This window comes from Dendrobates tinctorius, unplaced genomic scaffold (assembly GCF_039654945.1).
Source record: "Dendrobates tinctorius isolate UK_male_01 unplaced genomic scaffold, ASM3965494v1 ptg000007l, whole genome shotgun sequence".
NCBI lineage: Eukaryota > Metazoa > Chordata > Amphibia > Anura > Dendrobatidae > Dendrobates > Dendrobates tinctorius.
In genome coordinates this window covers 56,017,787-56,037,594 of record NW_027361675.1, presented here as the reverse complement: position 1 = coordinate 56,037,594, position 19,808 = coordinate 56,017,787, and the positions used below count along the sequence as shown (strand labels likewise).

The 19,808-nt window shown below is 42.9% G+C and overlaps 1 protein-coding gene across 1 annotated transcript in view; it reads right to left on the bottom strand.

Moving 5' to 3' along the window:
* Positions 1 to 19,808, bottom strand: part of LOC141086031 (uncharacterized) — a 971,752-nt gene that overhangs the window by 31,403 nt on the left and 920,541 nt on the right. The window contains exon 97 of the mRNA XM_073571764.1: positions 16,293 to 16,405. Within this exon, the coding sequence (XP_073427865.1) occupies positions 16,293 to 16,405 (113 nt within the window). The remainder of the gene's footprint in view (positions 1 to 16,292; positions 16,406 to 19,808) is intronic.

The following is a 19,808-nucleotide window of genomic DNA, read 5'->3' as shown; positions in this document are numbered from 1 at the left end:
AAAATACGGTACCATCTTAACATTTTAAAAACATTAATAGAGAACCTATTAACAGTGTTATCATGTTAAAATGGCATAGTGGCTGCAGAGCTTAACTAAATGTATTATTTAGTTTTTTTTTACACTGCAGAGATATTTGCTTGTAAAGGTTAGATTCACATTTATGATAGCCAGCAGCATCAACAGAGATTTGTCCCTGTAGGCATGTATTTTTTTCCTTGCCTGACTGTGACCAAGCATAAGCAGGAGGCCTCATGCAAAGGAAAAAAAGAGCATGCCCCCAGAAAAGTTTTAAAACAATCACTCCTCTGTGTGTCATTACAAACACCTGTTAGCAGCTTTCATTTCATGGCTGTCACTGTGGGGGAAGAGAAGTACAGTACAGCTGACAGGGCCTTGAGATTAAGCTGTAATACAGGAATGTCCAACCTGTGGAAGGCTGTTACTGTGGCCCCACACAGATTCCTAGTGGGTCAAAGTGCTTAAAGGGAATCTGTCGCCCCATTTTTGGCCTATCAGCTGCCGACACCGCCATCAGGGGCTTATCTACAGCATTCTGCATTCCCAACCTGTAATACTAATCTCAGCCAACCCCGATACCCTAGATAATAACTGGAAGTGACAACCCTATTCATTCACTCTGTTTCTCCGCAGTTGCCAGTGAGCCTCAACTGTTGCAATCTCTACACGTATCTTCTCGGCTTGACCATTGGTGGAAGTCTCTTATGCTTGGGGCGTAGAGGATTAGACCTTGGCTTCTGACAGGCGACATCCGGCCTCGATGCCTTGACCAGTGCAGGGCTGAAATCCAGGCTTTGACCAGCGTAGGTGGTATTTGGAGGTGTCCTCCAGGGAATCCAGACCTTGCCAGGTGGCGACAGGCACCTGGGTGGTGCAGACTTAGGCTACTTTCACACTTGCGTTTTTTTGCGCACACAAATGCATGAAAAAAATGCATCATGCGTTTGTGTGCGTTTTTTGCGGGTTTTGGTGCATTTTTAAAAAAAAAACGCATGCGTTTTTTGCTCATACGTGCGCATTACAATGCGAACGTATGCGCACCCATAGACTATAATGGGTGTTTTGCTGTAAAAAAACGCATTGCGTGCGCATGCATTTTTGGGGGGCAAGTCGGACGCACAAAAAATGCAACAGGATGCATTTTGTGCGCCTGAGCACACACTACAAAAAAACGCATGTGCATACAAACGCATGTGTATGCGCACCCATGTTAAAGTATAGGGGAAAAACTGTACTTGGCCGCATTCTTGTTTCCTTCAATTGCAACCAGTCGTCCTGTTCCTGCAGCTGAAATCCTCCCATAGAATGATGCTGCCACCACCATGTTTCACTGCTGGGATTGTATTGGGCAGGTGATGGGCAGTGCCTAGTTTTCTCCACACATACCGCTTAGAATTATCACCAAAAAGTTCTATCCTCATCTCATCAGACCAGAGAATCTTATTTCTCATTGTCTGGTAGTCCTTCATCTTTTTTTTGCAAATTCCATGTGGGGTTTTACATGTCTTGCACAGAAGACAGGCTACCGTCGGGCCACTCTGCCATAAAGGCCTGACTGGTGGAGGGCTGCAGTGATAGTTGACTTTGTGGAACTTTCTCCCATCTCCCTACTGCATCTGTGGAGCTCAGCCACAGTGATCTTGGGGTTCTTCTTTATCTCTCTCACCAAGTCTCTTCTCCCACAATTGCTCAGTTTGGCTGGATGGCCAGGTCTAGGAAGACTTCTGGTGGTCCCAAACTTTTTCCATTTAAGCATTATGGAGGTCACTATGCTCTTCGGAACCTTGAGTACTGGAGAAATTCTTTTGTATCCTTGGCCAGATCAGTGTCTTGCCACAATTCTGTCTCTGAGCTCCTTGGCAAGTTCCTTTGACATCATGATTCTCATTTGGACTGACATGCATTGTGAACTGTGAGGTCTTACATAGACAGATGTGTTCCTTTACAAATCAAGTCGTATCAGTTTAGTTAAACAAAGCTGGACTCCAATGAAGGAGTAGAACCATCTCAAGGAGGATCACAAGGAAATGAACAGCATGTGACTTAAATATGAGTGTCTGAGCAAAGGGTCTTAATACTTATGACTATGCGATATTTCAGTTTTTCTTTTTTAATAAGTTTGCAAAAATTTCTACATTTCTGTTTTTTTTCAGTCAAGATGGGGTGCAGAGTGTACATTAATGAGAAAAAAATAAACTTTTTTGAATTTACCAAATGGCTGCAATGAAACAAAGAGTGAAAAATTTAAAGGTGTCTGAATACTTTCCATACCACTGTATGCACATGAAGTCCTGACATATGGCTCTTGCTGCAGCTTTGGCTGTCTGATTCCAGGTGGGAGTCACCACCACAAACTTGGTGAAGTGATCATTCATCAGTCATCACCAAGCAATACCTGTAGCCACTGTATGAAGTTCTGATTATTGGACAGTCAATCATCAGGTCCTCCAAAGATGCGCATGTTCGTATAGTCTGAATAGGAGCTCTTTGTTCAAGACTTTGTTCAGCTTGCACCGTCGACATCTTCTGCAAATTGCTTTGACCTCTTGCTGCAGTTGAAGCCAGTATACCCATCATTGCAACCACTCAAAGGTCTTCTCTGCACCCAAGTGGGCAACCCTCTCAAGAGGTTCTTTATCCAGCTGCAGTAGCAGCACTTTTGAAGCCACTACTTCTCAGGTAACTCTCAAGGGAGTTGAATCCTTTGGCACAGCAGACCAGCTTTAAGGAAGAGCTGTTATGAATGAGTCACTGAGGAGGAAAAAACAAAAAGCAAGCTAAGCCCAGAAAACCAGAGAGGTTGGTAACTAGCGGATTGCAGACCCCTGATCCTATCCACAACAACTAGCAGTAGCCGTAGAGCGTGCCTACGGTGGTCCTAGATGCCTCGTCATGGCCGAAGAACTAAATAAGCCTAAAGAAAGAAAGGGAAAATCTAAACTGCCCCTGAGCAGACCCCAAAGCAATATACCACCCCCAACATGTATTGATGGTGAAACAAGATGAAAACACAAACGCAGATAGAAAGATAGGCTGAGCAAACGATGGGGCCCTCACTAACTAGAAAGGACAGGAAAGAAAAGCTGCTGTCTGCAATCACGCCAAAACCCTGCCAAAAAATGACCAACACGTCTGATAGAAAAAGGCCCTGAAGTCGCTAGACTTCAAATCACTATATCAGCACTCAGGTATATTCTGAAGACAGAGCAAAAGAGATCAACTGATCAGAGACAAAAATGGGAATTCAGCCCAGTCCCAGCCAGGGCTGGCTGAACACAAAAACTAAGTAAACCAGACAAAAACTCATATGAACAATAGCAGAGAAAACTTAGCTTTAAGAAGGCAGGAACCAAACTGGAAACCAGAAGCCACAGTCAGGAAAAATCACCAGCAAGAAACTAGGGAGTCGGCTGCCTTAAATCCAATCAGAAACTCCTGATGTCCAATCGCAGTCCTCTTCCTCAGGTGGCAGGTCTCTGCCATTTAGATCAGCTTCATTACCTCCCTTCACCAACAGAGGGAGTCCAGATAGAGAACTCACTACTCCTCTGTCAGCACAGCCAGCTCCATAACCCTCACCAGAAGCCAGAGGCAAACCCGAAAATGAGCTCACAACAAAGAGCCTTTCCCACTGGCCCAAGATCTTTGCAGGGTACTTGGAGGTGAAGCAGACTTAACTGCCTGATCAGGTCTTTGCCCCAGAGCAACCCATTTCCTCAGCCTCGCCAGCTCCAGATCAGACTGTTGCAGGTGTATCCACTTGTCGTTTGAGCGTCCAAGAATTTGAGTTGGTCGGGACTCTTCTCTAGACTCCTGAGCAATTACTACAGAGACAGTGAACTGCCTAAAATCCAGGATCTCATTACCTTCAAGCTCGTCATCTATGTCTATCTTCGGTTTGGTCTGAAAATTTGTTGGTTATGGCCCTTACGAGCGCCAGCAAGTCTAGTTTGAACGAACCATAATTCTCCAGATTCTTCTCTGTGTCTCTCAGTGACCAACTGTCATACACAATCACTCACTTTCTTCCCTCTTGTACCTGAGCCAATACTGCCCCAAGTCTGTATAGGCTTCCATCAGTGTACAGCATAAAGTGCTAGAAGTTAACGTAGGCCAAGATTGGAGCGTTTGTCTGCTCCATCACCAATGCCCGAAATGCTTCCTTTTGCCATCGGCCCCACTGAATGGGTTGATTTTTGGCTCCACCGACCATACCTCGCAACAACTCATTACGTGGTATTGCAATTTTGCCGAAGTCCCTTATGAACCTGCGGCAGTATCTGGCTAGCCCTAGGAATGCTCTCAATTCTCTCAGGTCAATAGGAGGGGGCCACTTATATACTGCAGCCACCTTCTCTATAGTGGCATAAATTCCTGCACTAGACATGGTGTGTCCCAGGTATTCAATTTCCTGCTTGTATAGATGACACTTCTGGGGCTGAATTTTTAACTCGTGTCTTCGAAGCCACTCCAGCACTGGCTCCAGCCGGTTAACCCCTTCATGACCCAGCCTATTTTGACCTTAATGACCTGGCCATTTTTTGCAATTCTGACCAATGTCCCTTTATGAGGTAATAACTCAGGAACGCTTCAACGTATCCTAGCGATTCCGAGATTGTTTTTTCGTGACATATTGGGCTTCATGATAGTGGTAAATTTAGGTCGATAATTTTTGCGTTTATTTGTGAGAAAAATGGAAATTTGGCGAAAATTTTGCAATTTTCAAATTTTGAATTTTTATTCTGTTAAACCAGAGAGTTATGTGACACAAAATAGTTAATAAATAACATTTCTCACATGTCTACTTTACATCAGCACAATTTTGGAAACAACATTTTTTTTCATTAGGAAGTTATAAGGGTTAAAAGTTGACCAGCAATTTCTCATTTTTACAACAAAATTTACAAAACCATTTTTTTTAGGGACCACCTCACATTTGAAGTCACTTTGAGGGGTCTAAATGGCAGAAAATACCCAAAAGTGTCACCATTCTAAAAACTGCACCCCTCAAGCTACTCAAAACTACATTCAAGAAGATTATTAACCCTTCAGGTGCTTCACAGGAACTAAAGCAACATGGAATGAAAAAATGGACATTTTAATTTTTCCAACCAAAATTTTATTTTAGCATCAGTTTTTTCATTTTCACATGGGTAACAGGATAAAATGTATCCTAAAATTTGTTGGGCAATTTCTCCTGAGTACACTGATACCTCATATGTGGTCATAAACCACTGTTTGGGCGCACGGCAGGGCTCAGAAGGGAAGGAGCGCCATTTGACTTTTTGAATGGAAAATTAGCTCCAATCGTTAGCGGACACCATGTTGTGTTTGCAGAGCCCCTGTGTGCGTAAACTTTGGAGCTCCCCCACAAATGACCCCATTTTGGAAACTAGAACCCCTAAGGAACTTATCTAGATGCATAGTGAGCACTTTGAACCCCCAGGTGCTACGCAGAAGTTTATAACGCAGAGCCGTTAAAATAAAAATATTTTTTTTCCCTCAAAAAATAAATTTTTAGCCTGCTATTTTTTATTTTCACAAAGGTAACAGGATAAATTGGACCCCAAAAGTTGTTGTCCAGCTTGTCCTGAGTACGCTGGTACCACATATGTGGGGGGGACCACTCTTTGGGCACACGTTGGGGCTCAGAAGGGAAGTAGTGACGTTTTGAAATGCCGACTTGATGGAATGGTCTGTGGGCGTCATGTTATGTTTGCAGAGTCCCTGATGTACCTAAACAGTGGAAACCCCCCACAAATGACCTCATTTTGGAAACTAGATCACCCAAGAAACTAATATAGATGTGTGGTGAGCACTTTGAACCCCCAAGTGCTTCACAGAAGTTTATAACGCAGAGCCATGAAAATAAAAAAATATTTTTTTTCCTCAAAAAATCATTTTTAGTCCACTAATTTTTATTTTCACAAGGGTAACAGGATAAATTGGACACCAAAAGTTGTTGTCCAGTGTGTCCTGAGTACGCTGGTACCCCATAAGTGGGGGGGACCACTGTTTGGGCACAAGTTGGGGCTCGGAAGGGAAGTAGTGACGCTTTGAAATGAAGACTTGATGGAATGGTCTGTGGGCGTCACGCTACATTTGCAGAGCCCCTGATGTACCTAAACAGTGGAAACCCCCAACAAGTGACCCCATTTTGGAAACTATATCACCTAAGGAACTAATCTAGATGTGAGGTCAGCACTTTGAATCCCCAAGTGCTTCACAGAAGTTTATAACGCAGAGCTGTGAAAATAAAAAAATATTTTTTTTTCCTCAAAAAGTGATTTTTAGCCCACTATTTTTTATTTTCACAAGGGTAACAGGATAAATTGGACCCCAAAAGTTGTTGTCCAGTTTGTCCTGAGTACGCTGGTACCCCATATATGGGGGGGACCACTGTTTGGGCACACGTTGGGGCTCGGAATGGAAGTAGTGACGCTTTGAAATGCCGACTTGATGGAATGGTCTGTGGGCGTCATGTTACGTTTGCAGAGCCCCTGATGTACCTAAACAGTGGAACCCCCCCACAAGTGACCCCATTTTGGAAACTAGACCCCCCAAGGAACTTATCTAGATGTGTGGTGAGCACGTTGAACCCCCAAGTGCTTCACAGAAGTTTATAACGCAGAGCTGTGAAAATAAAAAAATATTTTTTTTTCCTCAAAAAGTGATTTTTAGCCCACTATTTTTTATTTTCACAAGGGTAACAGGATAAATTGGACCCCAAAAGTTGTTGTCCAGTTTGTCCTGAGTATGTTGATACCCCATATATGGGGGGGACCACTGTTCGGGGACACGTTGGGGCTCGGAATGGAAGTAGTGACGTTTTGAAATGCCGACTTGATGGAATGGTCTGTGGGCGTCATGTTACGTTTGCAGAGCCCCTGATGTACCTAAACAGTGGAAACCCCCACAAGTGACCCCATTTTGGAAACTAGACCCCCCAAGGAACTTATCTAGATGTGTGGTGAGCACGTTGAACCCCCAAGTGCTTCACAGAAGTTTATAACGCAGAACCGTGAAAATAAAAAAACTTTTTTTTCCACAAAAATAATTATTTTAGCCCCCATTTTTTTATTTTCCCAAGGGTAACAGGAGAAATTAGACCCCCAAAGTTGTTGTGCAATTTTTCCTGAGTACCCTGATACGCCATAAGTGGGGGTGCACCACTGTTTGGGCACACGTCGGGGCTCGAAATGGATGGAGCACCGTTTGACTTTTTGAACGCAAAATTGGCTGGAATAAATGGTGGCTCCATGTCGCGTTTGGAGAGCCCCTGATGTGCCTAAACAGTGGAAACCCCTCAATTCTATCTCCAACCCTAACCCCAACACACCCCTAACCCTAATCATAACCCTAACCACAACCCTAATCCCAACACACCCCTAACGAAATCCCAACTCTAACCCTAACCACAAGCCTAACCATAATCCCAACCCCAACCCAACCCTAATCCCAATTCCAACACTAACCCTAAGTTCAACCCTAACCCTAAATTCAACCCTAACCCTAAGTTCAACCCTAACCCTTAGTCCAACCCTAACCCCTAGTCCAACCCTAACCCTTAGTCCAACCCTAACCCTTAGTCCAACCCTAACCCCCTAGTCCAACACTAACCCCCTAGTCCAACACTAACCCCTAGTCCAACCCTAACCCTTAGTCCAACCCTAACCCTTAGTCCAACCCTAACCCTAGCCCTAACCCTAGCCCTAACCCTAACCCTAGCCCTGGACCTAACCCTAATGGAAAAAAATATATATATATTTTATTATTTGTCCCTACCTATGGGGGTGATAAGGGGGGCGGTGATTTACTTTTTATTTATTTTGATCACTATGAAAGTTTATCATAGTGATCAAAATAAATGAATGAATCTGCAGCGTTGCAGATTCGATTCGGCGCACTGCGCATGCGCCCGCCATCTTGCAAGATGGCGGCGCCCATGATGCTGGACGGCAGGACACCGGGACGGATAGCGGGAGGTCGGAGGCACAAAGGAGGGTGAGAGTGGGTGATCGGAGGGGCGATCGGAGGGCTGGGGGGGCGGAGGGAAGGCGGAGGGGCAGATCATGACGGCAGCTGCCGATCGGTGCCGTCAGACGGTGGCGGCAGCCGATCGGTGCCGTCAGTCGGTGTGGGGGGGTCGGGTCTCGGTGTCCAGCCATGGCCGATGCTATTTCAGCATCGGCCATGGCTGGATTGTAATATTTCATCAATTTTCATTGGTGAAATATTACAATCGCTCTGATTGGCAGTTTCACTTTTAACAGCCAATCAGAGCGATCGTAGGCACATGGGGGCTAAGCCACACCCCCAGGTGTTAACTCTGAAGGGTCCTTTGTGTGCGGGTCGGGTGACCTTTCAGTGACCCCGGTCACCCGACCCGCAGGGGGGCTATTTATAGCATGACACCTACGTAGGCGTCATAGGTCGTTTGGGCACTGCTTTTCATGACGCCTACGTAGGCGTCATAGGTCGTGAAGGGGTTAAGATGCTCCTCAAATGTGGCGGAATAAATGATTATGTCATCCAGATATATCAAAGTGGCTTCAAAGTTCAGATCCCTCAAGCATCTTTCCACCAAAAGGCTGAAATGTTCCTGGTGCATTTGTCAGTGTGAATGGTCAGTCCGAACTTGAACAGACCCATAGGAAGAACAAAAGGTTGCATTTGGGCAGTCTTTCTCAGCCACTGGGACTTACCATTTAGCCACTGGCTAAATCAAGGGAGGAAAAATATTTGGCTTTTCCTATCGCAGATAGGGACTCCTCAATTCTGGGCAATGGATAGGAATCCAGTACAGTACATGCCTTCAGCCTCCGGTAGTCCACACAGAACGTCAGTGTACCGTCCTTTTTCCGAACTAACATGATGGGGCCTGCCCAGGGACCCTGCCATTGCACAGCATGTGGGATAACAGTTCTTCACTTCATGGTACATCTGAGTTGTTATCTGCCGATAACTCTCTCAAATGGGAGCAGTGGTTCCTCTAGGGATCTCGTGCTGAATTACCTGGGTGCACTCAAAGAAATATTCATGCTGTGCAAACACCCCTCAATATCACTGTAATAACTGTTCAACCTGCCTTGAGGAAAACTCTGTGAGGTTGGCCTCCATCTGCTCCAAGAGGTGACGTCCAGCAAGTGGTTCGCTTCTGTCCTCTTGACTATTTAGTGACACCCCTAAGGTCCATGGGTCTCCTGCCTCAGGTGTCTGTCCTATAGCATCAGCTCTGGTGAGATCTTGATGAGGGCCACTTCTTGTTGGGGCAGCAACTGTAAAGTTGCCCCACTTAAGTTTATACAGCGCATGTGTACTTGTCCCTAGCATCAGTGTGAGCAACCAATAATCTGGAGATCACTTCTCCCTCTATGGACTCAATCTGGACAGCCACACCCTCTAAGGATACAGGGGCCAGTACCGCCATAGTGAGCATAGTCTTTCCCACCGTCGGTGTCACAAATTTCGGTGACACACTATCCACAAAAAGAGAGATGATGAGGGAAGACAGCACATTTAAATGAATTTAAATCTCCTGGTCAAGATTAATTCCATCTTACTGTACTGAAAGCGTTAGTAGAGGAAATTGCAGAACCACTAGCCAGAATCTTTGAAAAATCCTGAGATCAGAAGTCCCAGAAGATTGGAAGGGTACATGTTGTCCCCATCTTCAAAACAGGAAAGACGGAGCCAGAAAATTTCAGGCCAGTGAGCCTTACTTCTAAACCAGTAAAGATATTTGAGCAAATTATAAAACAGCATGTAGGAAAGTACTTGGATAAGAATACAGTAACTAACCAGAGGAAGCATGGGTTTGTAGAAAACAAGTTATGCCACACTATTCTTATTTCCTTCTATGATGAAATCACTGGCAAGGAAGATCAGGGAAATGTGCTAGATATAGTATATCTCGACTTCAACAAAGCATTTGATAAGTATTTCATACTAACCTTATTGAAAAATGATCAAGCATGGGATTAAAAAGGCTACAGTTAGGTAGATTCAGTGATCATGCTCAAAGACTGGAAATAAATGGTTGCACATTAAATTGTAAAAGTGCTTCAAATGGGGTATCACGAGGTTCTGTCATGGCCCCAGTGTTGTTCAACATTTTTATAAATGATCTAGAAAAGGGAACTGAAGGTAAACTAATCAAATTTGCAGACGATGCAAATTTAGGAGTGATAGCTAACACTAGAGAAGACAGAGAAAGAATTCAGAAGGATCTAGATATGCTTGAACAATGTGCAGTGACTTATAGAATGGTATTTAACAGGGAAAAAAATGCAAGATTCTACATCTTGGCAAGAAAAACAAAACTTACATCTATAGAATGGGAGGAATAGAACTAAGTAACAGCATGTGTGAAAAAGACTTGGGTATACTAATAGATCACAAACTGTACATGAGTCAACAGTGTGCTGCAGTAGCCAAAAAGGCAAACACAACTCTAGGATGGATTAAGAGAAGGATCGAGTCTAGATCACGTGAAATTATTATTTCTCTCTACTCCTCCTTGGTCAGGCCTCATCTGAAATACTGTGTCCATGTGTCCAGTTCTGGGCACCACATTTTAAAAAGGAAATTGAAAAACTGGAGCAAATTCAGAGAAGAGCTACCAGGATTGTGAGCTGACTGCAAACTATGCCATAAAAGGAATGGTTAAAGGATCTGGGAATGTTTATCTTGCAAAAAAAGAAGGCTAAGAGAAGACTTAATAGCTGTCTACAAATATCTGAAAGGATGTCACAGTGTAGAGGGGTCATCCTTATTCTCATTTTCACATGGAAACACGAGAAGCAATAGAATGACTGAAAGAGAGAAGGTACACATTAAAACACTTTTTGACAGTAAGGGTGAACAATGAGTGGAAAATACTGCCATGAGAGGTGGATTCTATATCCCCACACTATTATGATGGCCTCCTTAGTAGAACCCACATTATTATGGCCCCTTTACTAGCCACCCACATTATTATGACCCCCTTAGTAGCCTCTACACTACTATGGCCCCTTTAGTAGTTGTCCCCATACTATTATGGTCCTCTTAGTAGTAGCCACCACACTATTATGGCCCCCTTAGTAGTAGCCCCCACACTATTATGGACCCCTTAGTAGTAGCCTCCACACAATTATGGCTCCCTTAGTAGCCACCACACTATTATGGCCCTCTTAGCAGCCCCCATACATAATGACACAATCATATAATATTTAAATAAAAACCACACAATACATAATAACCTAAACTCGGTGACTCCAGAAGACAGCAGCAGGTCCTTGGCAGTCCGAGTAGGTGATGTAATCACGCCGGGACTCTGATGTCAGGTGCATGGTGTGGTGACATCATCACGTCTCTCCGCCCTGGACCCACCGTTCTATAGGCTTCAGGTCTAATGCGACTTGCGGCCAACAGAATGGAGAGCGACAGTGCAGGGAGACCATTTTTCCATGCGCTGACGCAAAGGTTAACTGTATAGGCGTGCTTATAATAATCAATCATTCTTATAATAAGTTCAACAATTGGAAGTGTTTCAAATAAATGTTCCTGTCCTGAGATAATCTTATAATTGTGCCATAACACAGCAGGGGCACAGTTATAAGATTAACTCACCACAGGAATTTTTTTTAAAACACATTCAATTGTGGAAATTATTATTTTTCCAAGATCTATTGATTAAAATTAACTTTGTTTATGGGAAAATCCCTTTAAGTTAGCAGTAGCACCACATGGGCCCCTCCAGATCAGAGGCAACTGCTCCCTATGCCTCCCACCAGTAGCTATGCTACTGTAGGTAGAGTTATACACATTCAATCCCTAAAGTGTCTTGGAGAACAGTAGAGAACCACAAAGCAAAACAAGCTAAATTTTTTACATGGGAGATTTAACGCGAAGGTAAAACGGCATATTTATTCTGTGCGGCGCAAAATTCACTCTGTCGTAGATGCACCAAATAGGACTTCCTGACCCCCAAGTGGAAAAATCAGAAGCTACCTTATTTATTACTAATGCAATTCTTTGCACATTTATAAAAGTCCCTGTTTAAAGTGAATCTGAACCAAGATTGGTGAACTTCGAAGGCCATGTTCCCATGTAGCATAAACACTGCATTTTTTCCATTGCATTGTATTGTACAGAATATCCACTTTGAAAAATGAAAGCACATTCTGTTTTTAAAGCAAGTTTAAGTGCAGAATATCATCATTACTTCGGTAAAAAAAAAACACAAACACCTTCAAATCTGCAGTACAACATAAACAGGGGAAAATACAGCAAGAAAATGCTGAAAAAATACAATAGTCAGAGCAGATTGCTAATGTATATTTTGGTGCTGACACCTGCAGTAAAAAATCAGTGGAAAATAGCAGCATTTTTGCATGTTGGGAACATAGCATCAGTATCTCTCACATGGATACAAATCTCATTACATCTCCAACAACTGATTTACTCAACATTCATGCATGAGCTACACTGTATATGAAAAGTAAGGTATCATCAGAAAATGATCAACTATTAAAATCAGTTTTTTGTTAAATGTTATCATTTTTGTTTACATAACTCATCTTCACCCGCCTCTGCTCCCTATCTAACCTCTCTAACTCACCTCTTCCTCTCTCTGACCACAACCTTCTCACATTCTCTTCCCTCTCCACCCCATGTCTACAATCCCCACCCCACAAACTTTCACACCATCGCAGAAATCTTAAACACGTTGACCTACACTCATTCTCTGAATCCCTCCTCCCTCTCACAGATATAAGTTCCTTACACAATGTGGATGACGCTGCTGCTCTATATAACACCACAATAGCTGTAGCTTTGGAATCTGCTGCCCCACTTACACATACCAAAGCTCACAAAATCAACAGACAGCCCTGGCACACCAGCCTGACCAAAGAACTGAGGTGAGCTTCCAGGGCTGCTGAGCACAGATGGAAAAGATCCCACTCCAACAAGCACTTCATCGCATTCAAACAGTCCCTCACTACTTTCAAGACCACACTCGCCACAGCTAAACAAACCTACTTCTCATCTCTCATATCCTCCCTGTCTCACAACCATAAACAGTTATTCAACACCTTCAATTCTCTCCTCCAACCCCCCAGCACCTCCTCCCTCCCCACTCATCTCAGCTGAAGACTTTGCCTTTTCAAGCAGAAGATTGATAACATCAGAGACAGTTTTGGTTAACAACCCCCAGAGCCCCTCCTCCCGACTTCCCAGCCCTCCACCTCCAAAACCAACTTCTCCAACATTACAGAAGATCGACTCTCCACTCTACTCTCAAGATCACATCTCACTGTTATGAATGAGTCACCGTAGGAGGCAAAAACAGAAATACTAGCTAAGTCCAGAAAACCAGAGAAGTTGACAGCTATCGGATTGCAGACCCCTGAACCTATCAACAACAACTAGCAGTAGCCGTGGGGGGTTCCTACGGTGCCCTAGACCCCTCGATCACAGACGGAGAACTAAATAGCCTAAAGACAGAAAGGGAAATCTAAACTGCCCCAGAGCAGACCCCAAAGCAATAGGCAGCCCCCAACATATAATGACTGTGAAGCAAGATGAAAAAACACTCACACAGATAGAAAGATAGGCTGAGCAAATGATGGGGCCCAAGCTAACTAAATAGGACAGGATAGAAAAGCTGCTGTCTGCAATCCACCAAAACCCTATCAAAACAAGAGCCAACAGACTGATAGGGAAAAAAGCCCTGAAGACGCTAGGCTTCAAAAAGACTATATCAGTACTCAGGTATTTTCTGAAGACAGAGCAAAAAGGAATTCAGCTCACCCCAGCAGGGAATGGCAGAAATCCAGAACAACATGGCAAAACAAAACCAAAACACAAATGCCAAAAGCAGAGCAGAAAACTTAGCTTTTGAGGAGCAGGAATCAGACTGGTCTCTTAGAATCCCACTGAGAATCACCAGCAAGGCAGAAGGGCGTCAGCTGCCTTATATCCAGTCAGCAATTCCAGTCACCATCATCCTGCTCAGGTGCTTGGTAATCAGCCTCACTACCTTCCTTCACCAGAAGAGGGAGTTCATCAGACCTCAATGGTGAAGGGGAAAATGAACTCACAACATCTCACCACCTGTGCACTTGACCCGATCCCTTCCCCCTTCATCCCAAACCTCACCATAGTCTTCATCCCAACCCTAACCCATCTCTTCAACCTATCACTAACAACTGGTGTTTTCCCCTCAAGCTTTAAACATGCCTCCATCACACATATCCTTAAAAAGCCCTCTCTTGACCCATCCTCCGTATCTAGCTATCGCCCTATATCACTTCTCCCCTATGCCTCCAAGCTACTGGAACAACACGTCTACCTTGAACTGTCCTCCCATCTCTCTTCTTGCTCCCTCTTCGACCGCTTACAATCTGGCTTCCGGTCACACCACTCCACTGAAACTGCCCTTACTAAGGTCACCAATGACCTCTTAACCGCCAAGAGCAAGCGACACTACTCTGTCCTCCTCCTCCTGGACCTGTCGGCTGCCTTTGACACAGTGGACCATTCCCTATTATTACAGACCCTCTCATCCATCGGCATCACAGACTTGGCCCTATCCTGGATCTCATCATACCTAACACACTGGACATTCAGCGTCTCTCACTCACACACCACCTCCTCACCTCGCCCCCTATCTGTCGGAGTCCCACAAGGTTCAGTCCTAGGACCCCTGCTGTTCTCCATTTACACCTTTGGCCTGGGAGAGCTCATAGAATCTCATGGCTTTCAGTATCATCTCTATGCTGATGACACACAGATCTACATCTCTGGACCAGATATCACCTCCCTACTAACCAGAATCCCTCAATATCTGTCCACTATTTCATCTTTCTTCTCCGCTAGATTTCTGAAACTTAACATGGACAAAACAGAATTCATCATCTTTCCCCCATCTCACGTGACCCCCCCCAACGAACCTATCCATTACAGTAAATGGCTGCCCACTCTCCCCAGTCCCACAAGCTCGCTGCCTCGGGGTAATCCATGATGCTGATCTCTCCTTCAAACCAAATATCCAAGCCCTTTCCACTTCCTGCCGACTTCAACTCAAAAATATTTCACGAATCCGTTCATTCCTCAACCAAAAATCTGCAAAAACCCTAGTCCATGCCCTCATCATCTCTCGCCTTGAATACTGCAACCTCCTGCTCTGTGGCCTCCCCTCGAACACTCTCGCACCCCTCCAATCTATTCTAAACTCTGCTGCCCGACTAATCCACCTGTGCCCCCGCTATTCCCCAGCTTCTCCCCTCTGTCAATCCCTTCACTGGCTCCCCATTGCCCAGAGACTCCAGTACAAAACCCTAACCATGACATACAAAGCTATCCACAACCTGTCTCCTCCATACATCTGTGACCTCGTCTCCCGGTACTTTCCTGCATGCAACCTCCGACCCTCACAAGATCTCCTTCTCTACTCCCCTCTTATCTCCTCTTCCCACAATCGCATACAAGATTTCTTTCGTGCATCACCCCTACTCTGGAACTCACTACCACAACATATCAGACTCTCACCCACCATCGAAACTTTCAAAAAAAGCCTGAAGACCCACCTCTTCCGACAAGCCTATAACCTGCAGTAACCACCGATCGACCAAACCGCTGCATGACCAGCTCTACCCTCGCCTACTGTATTCTCACCCATTCCTTGTAGATTGTGAGCCTTCGCGGGCAGGGTCCTCTCTCCTCCTGTACCAGTTATGACTTGTATTTTTTAACATTATTGTACTTGTTTTTATTATGTATACCCCTCCTTACATGTAAAGCGCCATGAAATAAATGGCGCTATAACAATAAATAATAATAATAATGACCTTTGCACATGTTCATTAGATGTTTCAATATAAAAGAAGGGGTCTGAGTCAGTCTACTGCTACTAATGTACAAGTGAATTTCCTGAAACAACAGTGAATGAGTGTCGAAAAGTCCCTGTGTCCACAGTGAAAATAGTAAGATTTAACATTTGTTTTTTTGCAGATCGTGTATATCATGGTCCTAGAAAGGGCTGCAATGCAAGGACTGGCCACGAGTCTCAGGTATATATGAGGCTGTCCAGGTCAAGTCAGGACTCAGGAGGCCAGAGTCAGTCTGTGCGTCGTGGTCGTACTTGGACTATTATATAAGGACATCTGAATTCAGTCAAAGGGCAACAAAAATGTAGTTCCAAAAAATATTATGACTTCTCTAGTCTTTTTCAAAATGGAAAGGTGAAATTATCCTTATGACTGACGAATGACACATATATTTACCAGTTTGTTTGGACTTCTCTTGTTCTTGCTCCTGAGATAGCAGACAAGTTTTATCCTTGCTTGGTCTGTTGAAAATTCTGGAGTGTGATGATTTATTCACTTTTGTCAGCGAGCTGGAAAACAAGAAAGAAATGGTGACTCAGGGGAATGATACATTTTCTCAAACATTCTGCCTGGGAAATAGACATGTGAATATAGAGATGTACATAGAACTGACACATTTATATACTATTCTTGTACCTCTTGCTATCAAAGGGGCCTGTTCCTGACAAATGAGTAATGTAAAGCAGTTGGATGACTTCAATTTTTTGGCTTGGTTTGACATTGACAGAAATGTAATTGTAAAATCATTTTGTGTGTTAAAAATCATATTACTGGCTGGTTTGATGAATAAAAAATAGAGCAAAAAAACTACTTTAAGATGAATACCAGCATAGCTATATTTAAAAAAAATGGAGTTTGCAAAAATCCCTACATAGAAAAAACACAAAAACTGAGCTTGGTTTGAGTTAATATACATGCAGCACATAAACGCATGTTCACATTGGCCATAAAACATACAAAACCTACAAGAGACAAAATGAGCAAAAACCCTACAGTAACTAAGTAAAAAAGCAAGAGTGCATTTAAATAATAGAGTTCTCAGTAATACTGTTTTTGATCACAAATAGCTTAAAAGCCATCCCACCGTCAGCAAGGTGACACTGATCAGGGCGGTCCTACGCTGTCTAATATTGAAAACCTTCCCATGTATCAGAGTTGACCTCAATGTGTGAATAAGGGCGGACAAAAGGACTGGATCCCAACCAGTGAACACCAGTCTGGGGAAGCCTTTAAATAAAATCTCCAGCTCAGGAGAGGGAGGCCACACCCCAGCTTGCACAGAATGCAAAAATACAAAGAAAAAACATAAAAATTGAGATGGTTTGAGTTGGTATACATGCAGCATATAAACGCATGTTCACATTGGCCATAAAACATACAAAACCTACAAAAGACAAAATGACCAAAAACCCTGCTGTAACTAAATAAGTAAAAAGCAAAAGTGCATTTCAATAACACATAGTTCTTAGTAATACTGTTTCTGATCAAAAATACCATAAAAGCCATCCCACCATCGACAAGGTGACTGATCAGGACCTGTTTTGCTATTTATTTTCAACAATGTTGGATGCTTTATAGCTCTGCCTCATTATGACAGAGCTACTATCAGTGGCTACAGCTTAGATACCCGCTATCGTAAATGTCATTGATAGTTCAATGAGGAGAGAGGGGAATAAGCCTCTGAAACAATTCCCTAGCCACAGCTTATCTGGCACATTTAGAGGAACCATACAATCACATCATTGGCCAATTCTCCAAGAGTCAGTCGACATGATAGTATATGGCCAACTTTATACAAAGGATATTTGACTCTCACTACTTCCATCACAAATCTCATATACAAGAGGCTTATTATTAATTTTGGTAGAGAAAATGGTTGAATATAACTTTAGCTATATATAAAAATACAAAATGTGTAATATACTGTGTTGAATGCTACATATTCTGTCTCAAGGGCTGATCTTATGGATCAATGATACATGTGGGTGGTAATTGTTTTGCTTGCATAATGTATAATGTATACTATTCCATTTCATCCCCATAATCTGATAAAGTAAATTTTAATAGCTTCTCTATAATTCCAGATGTTCATCTTGATTAGATCATATAGTTGAATGCATACTAATTTATATCCAATAAAAAAGAAAGAGTCCAAAAATGGCAATTTTTATTATATATACATACAATATATTTGGTATTGCATCTATGATATTGATATAAACAATCACATGCACTGACATTTCTTACAGGTGCAGATGCCCAACATATATTTGTTATTCTAGTTAATAGTATTCCTACATACATACAGATGTGCTCAAAAGTTTACATACCCGGGCCTAATTTTTGCTTTCTTGGCCTTTTTTCACAGAATATGAGTGATAACACCAAAACTTTTTCTCCACTCATGGTTAGTGGTTGGGTGAAGCCATTTATTGTCAAACTACTGTTTTCTTTTTTTAAATCATAATGACAACCCAAAACATTCAAATGACCCTGATCAAAAGTTCACATACCACATTTCTTAATACCATGTATTGCTTCCTCTAACATAAATGACAGCTTGAAGTCTTGTGTGGTAGTTATGGATGAGGTTCTTTATTTTCTCAGATGGTAAAGCTGCCCAACTCTTCTTGGTAAAAAGTCAACAATTCCTTTAAATTCCTGGGCTGTCTAGCATGAACTGCACGCTTGAGATCTCCCCAGAGTGGCTCAATGATATTGAGGTCAGGAGACTGAGATGGTCACTCCAGAACCTTCACTTTGTTCTGCTGTAGCCAATGACTGATCAACTTGGCCTTGTGTTTTGGATTGTTGTCATGTTGGAACATCCAAGTACATCCCATGTGCAGCTTCCAGGCTGATGATTGCAAATTTGCCTCCAGTATTTGCTGATAACGTGCCGCATTTATCTTTCCTTCAACTTTGACCAAGTTTCCTGTGCCTTTGTAGCTCACACATCCACAAAACATCAGTGATCCACCTCCGTGCTTTACAGTAGGAATGGTGTTCCTTTCATCATAGGTCTTGTTGACTTCTCTCCAAATGTAACATTTGTGGTTGTAGAAGAAAAGGGTCATTTCTGGTCTCATCACTCCAAATTACATTGTTACAGAAGTTTTGAGGCTTGTCTCTGTGTTGTTTTGCGTGATACTTTGTGGCATTTGCGCAGTAATGGTTTTCTTCCGGCAACTCGACCATGCAGCCCATTTTTCTTTAAGTGCCTCCATATTGTGCATCTTGAAACAACCACACCACTAATTTTCAGAGAGACCAGTATTTTAGCTGATTTTATTTGTGGGTTTTTCTTTGCATTCCGAACAATTTTCCTGGCAGTTGTGGACAAAATTTTTGTTGGTCTACCTGACCGTAGTTTTGTTTTTACAGAGCCCCTGATTTTCCATTTGTTAATCACTTCTGACTGGCATTATCAATTCCTTGGATATCTTTTTGTATCCCTTTCCGGTTTTATACAGTTCAACTACCTTTTCCCATAAATCCCTTGACAATTCTTTTGCTTTCCCTATGACTCATAATCCAGAAATGTCAGTGGCTGGATGAAAGATGCAAGAGTCTGTCTGGATCCCAGAGACTTACTCAGGTTTTATGCACAGACATTGATTACAAGAAAACTGGTCACAGGTGAGGATGTTACCTTCAGTAGCCATTCAAATCCATTTGTGTCAACTTCTGTGCATGGTATCATGCCAAAATCACCAGGGTATGTGAACTTTTGATCAGATTCATTTAGATGTTTTAGGTTGTCATTGTGATTTATAAAGAGAAAGCACAGTAGTTTGACAATAATTGGCTTCACCCAATCTCTAACCATGAGTGGAGAAAAAGTTTTGGTGTTAACATTCATATTCTCTAAAAAAAAAAGGCCAAGAAAGCAAAAATTCTGTCAGGGTATGT